The 6,000-nt window shown below is 42.4% G+C and overlaps 1 protein-coding gene across 2 annotated transcripts in view; it reads right to left on the minus strand.

Annotated features, from left to right (window-relative positions):
* ANKRD44 (ankyrin repeat domain 44) overlaps positions 1 to 6,000 on the minus strand; it is a 225,414-nt gene that overhangs the window by 101,882 nt on the left and 117,532 nt on the right. For both annotated transcript variants that reach the window (XM_045294783.1, XM_045294779.1), the window contains exons 10-12: positions 4,081 to 4,163; positions 2,531 to 2,594; positions 526 to 594 (exon numbers count right to left, since the gene is read on the minus strand). In XM_045294783.1, the coding sequence (XP_045150718.1) occupies positions 526 to 594; positions 2,531 to 2,594; positions 4,081 to 4,163 (216 nt within the window). The remainder of the gene's footprint in view (positions 1 to 525; positions 595 to 2,530; positions 2,595 to 4,080; positions 4,164 to 6,000) is intronic.

A 6,000-nucleotide genomic window follows, 5' to 3' on the forward strand; every position in this document is an offset into this window, starting at 1 on the left:
AAGTATATGTGGTCAGCACTCACCCAACATATGTTGCGGCTGGCTGCTAACCACATGGTCAGTGGTTCAAATCTATGGTTTTATATATATATAAATCTTATATATCAATACCTATAATGTATATAAAGATTATATTTATATATAAATTAAGCATGTCCAAAAATGTATCCCAAGAGGAAATGTTCCATAATATAACAAAATGCTCCAGGTGTTGCCAGATTCTGGGTTGCGAGAGAGTTCTATTGTGCTGCGGCATGACTTTTCAGAACGATGTCCATGCAGGAGGTTGCACAATGGAAAGACTAGAAACAACAGCTCTTCCTAATCAGTGGCTGGGAGAGGAGCTGCGGCCCTGTGCTGGTGCCTGCTTTGTTGGTGTTTGGCTACAAGAAGGAATTTCCATCTGGGCATGGACTCTTCCCAGCTAGTTTCCCTGTTTAGCCATTCAATGTCACATGGTTTCCAGATGCACTGCACCCCACTCATTCATGTAGGCACCGGAAGCAGAGCTCCCTCGTTACATACCTCCCACACTGGTCCTTTTTATGGAAATCTGCGCCGCTGCTTTGCAAGAGTTTTATACATTCCACATTACTGGAAAGACAGGGGAAACGTCATTAAGATGGTGAAGGTCGGTTGCTTGGCGATCCTCAGAAAGGACTGTTTCCTACAGCGTGCACGCCAACATGACATTGTAACGCTCGCTCGGTCTGAAGTCTGCTAACAAAACTATGGCCTAAACATTTTAGGTTGATGCCACATCTTCAAGATCTAAAGAGTTTAAGTTTTCTATTCAAAAGTCAGTGTGGAGCTTGATGGGACATTTTCCATTCGGTGAGGGAGGATTATGGCATGATGATCGCATGAGTAAGCAGCTCAGTGTGGATTTCATGGCTTATCCTAAAATTCCTTTTCAAAACCCTCAAGAGTTCATGAAACAACCACTTACACCTGTAATAATTCCATGTCACCTTTAAACAGCGACCTGTCGTGGATACGCGTTACCTGATACCGCAGCAGAATCAATTCACCATGATAACCATTTTCAGCCCAGACACTCCTTAATGGAAAATAAAATAGCTTTGTCTCCTGTCTTGGTAATCTGGATAAATAAATGTGCTGAAAATGATGCATGAAGCACAGTGATCTCCCAAAGCTTCTTTGTCATTTGCAGATGCAATACATCACGTGTAGCAGGGAGAGGAGGGAGACCCGCTGAAGTGAATTTTCCTGTGGAAGGGCACGTTGCTAAACATTAATTCTAATAAGAGTTTCAGACACGGACCGGAATGATGTGTTGCCACTTTCTATAGACGGCTGATATATTTTTGAAATGTGGGCATGAAAAAAATGATAATCAGCCATTACTTTTCTAAATTTGGGAAGCTAAGGGCGGGGGTGGGGTGTGGGGTGAGGGGCTAGAATTTATTATTTTGTGGCAATTTAAATAAGAAAAAACTTTCATTAGAAAAAGACACCTTTTCCTTAACCCAAACTTGCTCTTTAGAATCACCTAGACCAGAGAACTAGGTGTTTCAGTCATAAAACAAAAGAACTTTCTAAGACAACTACATATTGATGAAACATGTCCAGTTGATACAAAACATCCATCTCTTAGTGATGTCAAGGTTCAAAGATAGAGGCCAACCCACATTGAGTGGCTCATGAAGTTCAAATAAATTGAGGGTGTGCGGAGGCTCTATTAAAAATACAAAACTAAACTTGTTTTTTAATGAAAACAAAACAAGGTAGGAGAATTTGAAGAGACTCAGGAAAGGAAGGGGCCGTAAAGTTCCACATGGTTCTATCTCTGCTACATAGGTGACACGCCTTTGGTAATCCATAGAGGACAAAGAGAGGAGCTTTGTTGTTCCTTACAGAACAGAAAAGCCACGCAGCACCAATACCATACCCAAACAAGGTCACCAAGACAGGCCATGTTTGGTCAACAGGAGGGCATATCTCAACAATTTATTGATCAGATCATCAACCTAAACCCTGATATGAGAAAGCGACTATCTCATGAAGAATTCCTTTGCAAGTTTTTGAAAAGAATGTAAAATTTAAATGACTTCTCTCCTCTCCCGTGGGTCCTATTTTGATCTCTGTTTCACATTTAATTATCATAAAGACTTTCAAAATCAGTTTTAAAATATGGGCAGAAAGGTTAGGAAATGAAGGTGAATGAATTCATTCCTGGATTCCCTTGATTGTTACTCATCTCCCAGCAAACAAAGAGGACAAGACCTCACGTTCTTTCCTCTTGTTGGAGGGAGTACTATGTCCTATTCAATATAACCGACTGGCTACAATTTTTAAAGAAAAGGGGAAAAAATGCTATGAGATAATTTTTCTTTGGAAATGTAAAATCCAAGGAATCTGGGAATCCAATATGGTGACATTTGGTATTGCTGGAAATGATTCTTACCCATTTTGCTAAGGAAATTGCCTCCGATTCACAGACAACTTCAATCAGTGAAGAATAATTAGTAATTAAGTCATGAAATAGCTGAAATGGCCAACTACTCACCCTCCTGCAGCAGCAGCATGAAGGCACGTTCTTCCAAATTTATCTGGGGTGTCTATTTCAAAGCCTGCAGACAGCACGTGCTCATTACTAAACAAGGATACTATGCTATACTTTTGTCCTAGTTAAACCACAAGAAACATTGCAGAGACAGAAAAATCCGTTAGTAGGAAAGCCAGAATGCAAGCAAACTGTAGTCAGAAAGAGGTTGTCATGGAAACGAGCAGTAACTACTCAAGCTTGGCAATTTTATAGGAAGAGCCGTGAAGTCAAGAAGAATTTATTTTCACATTCAGCCCTGGGTGAACCACAGCCCCATTTTTCAATCACAGGACAGAAATTTATGAAACCAATTTGAGATAAGTGGGGCCACAAACAGTCCGACAGAACACAAAGAGGTAGCATGGAAGGCAGATGGGGGATCACAACATGCTAGACATAGACATATTCTAATGTGGACGCCTTGCTCTGGGTTGGTTTAAGATTTAGCAAACATGCTTTCATGCGGGGAGTATTTTTAAACATGCCCCAAGCAGCATCCGCCACAGGTAACAGGCTTAGAGGGGAAAGTGCCTCAGGGCTATATATCTGATGAGTTAATTCATAAACCGTCTTTGCCTGCAGACCAGTATCACGTTTGAAAGCTTAGAAACTTCTTAATATAGAGAGGTTGGCAGAAGTGGTGATAAGAAAGATTAGCAAAGCTCCAAACCAGAAAGCATTTCTTAGTTCTACATAACCCCACCATAGAAAAATAAATTAAACATCGTTTAATTTCTATATTGATTTTTTTCAGAGCTCACAGAGTGGGGTAGTAACACATTTTCTACCATTAAATGTGGGGATTTGGCCTTCTTATTTTGGGCAAAAATACTTTGTGTTAAGGCACCGTTTTAAACCTCGGAGCTGTCTTTTCCTACCATGATTAGCTTCTAGTAAGCTGTGGCTAGCCCTCCCTCTCTCCCACCTGGGATCACTCAAGCTTTAACTTGAAAAACAGAACCGACTCTCCCTCCAGGGAAGAATAGACCCTCTCCTCACTTACCAACATGGTGACATTCCAAAGACCAGGCCATTACGTAAACAGTGGCCTAATGCAAAAACCATGGAAGATGACCACGTCAGGTCACAAAGTGGAGGATGACGACATCCTTACATGGTTACATAATTCCCAACCCACTGAACATCATGGTCCAGCCACGCGGGGACAACGTTAACATTACTCAGCATGCCTGTCACCCCAGCATTCACTACTACTGGATGTGCATCATGAAGGCAGGGAAGAAAAAAAATCAGTCTACTGACTTCCTATTAGCATCAATGGGAAATGTTGGGTTATGAAGTAGTGGTTAAGTGAGGAGAAGGTGTACTGACATGTGAACATCACCCACACCAGGGGCCACCGGGAGTTGTCTCATGCAGTTAGCTGTGGTACATACTTTCTCCTGTCTAGTCAGGTGATGACATAAAGCACAGGCAGCCACTCACTCTGACCAGACACTGGAAGCCCTGTGACTCCCTGACTAGACACATCAGATCATGGATTTACTTACCTGATGACAACAGCTTCCTGCAGCAGTCAGAGTGAGCATGCAGGGCTGCTAAATGTAAGGGGAACATGCTATGGATTCCACACCTGGGGGGAAACAGAGCAGCTCATGACAACAGATCTCAGGCTAGGTACATATAGAAGGACGAGCATCTTTCCAGTGGTTTCCTCAAGAAAACCGGATCCACAATGCTTCTTTTAGAAACTCTGAGAAAACAACTCTGCAACCCTTTCATTCAATACATATGTAGTCATTCTCTACCTCATAATAAAATATTGTATCTCCATAAAACTTAAAAGCCTAGAACAATAGAAATATATATTTAATTAATAAATCATTTTATTGGGGACTCTTCCAGCTCTTATAACGATCCATACACCAATTCTATCAAACACATTTGGACATCGGTTGCCATCATTTTCAAAACATTTTCTTTCTGCTTGAGCCCTTGATATTAGTTCCTCTTTTTTTTCCCTCCCTCCACTACCCTCCACTCACATGGACCCGATAAAATATAAATTATGATTTTCATATCTTATACCATCCACTGTCTCCCTTCACCCACATTTCTGTTGTTCAGCCCCCTTGGCGGGGGTGGGGGTGGGGGTGGGGGGGTGTTATACGTTGATCATTGTAGTTGGTTCCTAGTCGGTTCCCCATTTCTTCCCCTCCTCCCCACACCCTGATGGCATCACCCCCCCTATTACTGTTCCTGATGGGTTTATCTGTCCTGGATTCAGTGTGTCAAGAACACTTATCTGTACTAGTGTTCACGCTCTCGTCTAGCTGGATTTGTAAGATAGAACTGGGGTCATGATAGGGTGTGTGTGTGGGGGGAACCATTAAAGAACTAGAGGAATGTTGTACTTTATTGGTGCTATGCTGCACCCTGGCTGACTCTTTCCTTCATTTTGACCCTTCTGTGAGGCAATGTCCAAATGTCTACAGATGGGCTTTGAGTCTCCACTCTGATTGCCATCACTTGCATCGATATATTTGTTTGTTTGGGGCCTTTTGATCCCTGACACCTGATCCCGTTGACACCTTATGATCACACAGGCTGGTGTGCTTCTTCCATGTGGGTTTGTTGCTTCCCTGCTAGATGGCTGCTTATTTAACTTTAAGACCCCAGATGCCATATCTTGTGATAGCTGGACACCATCCACTCTCTTCACCACATTTGCTTAAGCATCTATTTTGTCTTTAGTGATAGTGTCAGGAAGGTATCAGAGTGCCAGGTTATTAGAACAAAGTGTTCTTGTGTTGAGGGAGTACTCGAGTAGCGACCCAATGCCCGTCTGCTACCTTAATACTCAACATTTAAATATATGTACATAGATCTATACCGCTATTCAGATATTTACTGGTATATATTTACATATGTGCATGCCTATATTTGTACCTCTATAAATGTCTTTTGCCACCTAGTTCTTTCCTCTATTTCTTTTTACTTTCCTCCTGTCCCACTATCATGTTCAACCTTCATTCAACTCTCAGTACTTTTTCTTGGCCACATTGCACTTGATGAAACCCCTCCAGACATTCTACACCCTCCTTACCATCAATTTTAGATCTCTTATTGTTCCCTTGTCCCTGGGTTTGTTGGCTACTGCCTCCCTTTCTCTGCTCTCCTCCTCTCCCATGTGCCCCACCTCCCCTGGAGCCATCAGCCCCATTATTTTCTCCTTTGGATTGGTTATCCTGCCTATCTGATATGGATATGAGAAAAAGAAAAAAGAAGGAAAAGGGGGTGAGGGGAAGCACCTATAAATAGTTCCAGGTGTGTCTGCCGACCCTTCTGGTTGTTTTCCAGTGGGATGTGGTGAAGGGCCCCACCCTGCCCACCGATTCTGAAATCTACTTCCGGGATTCCTCGGGGACTTCATTGCTTTGCTTCCCTTGCTGCTCTGTTGTGCTCCCTTC

The sequence above is a fragment of the Echinops telfairi genome, unplaced genomic scaffold (genome assembly GCF_000313985.2).
Source record: "Echinops telfairi isolate 266 unplaced genomic scaffold, ASM31398v2 ScPeMD7_3;HRSCAF=10, whole genome shotgun sequence".
Lineage (NCBI taxonomy): Eukaryota > Metazoa > Chordata > Mammalia > Afrosoricida > Tenrecidae > Echinops > Echinops telfairi.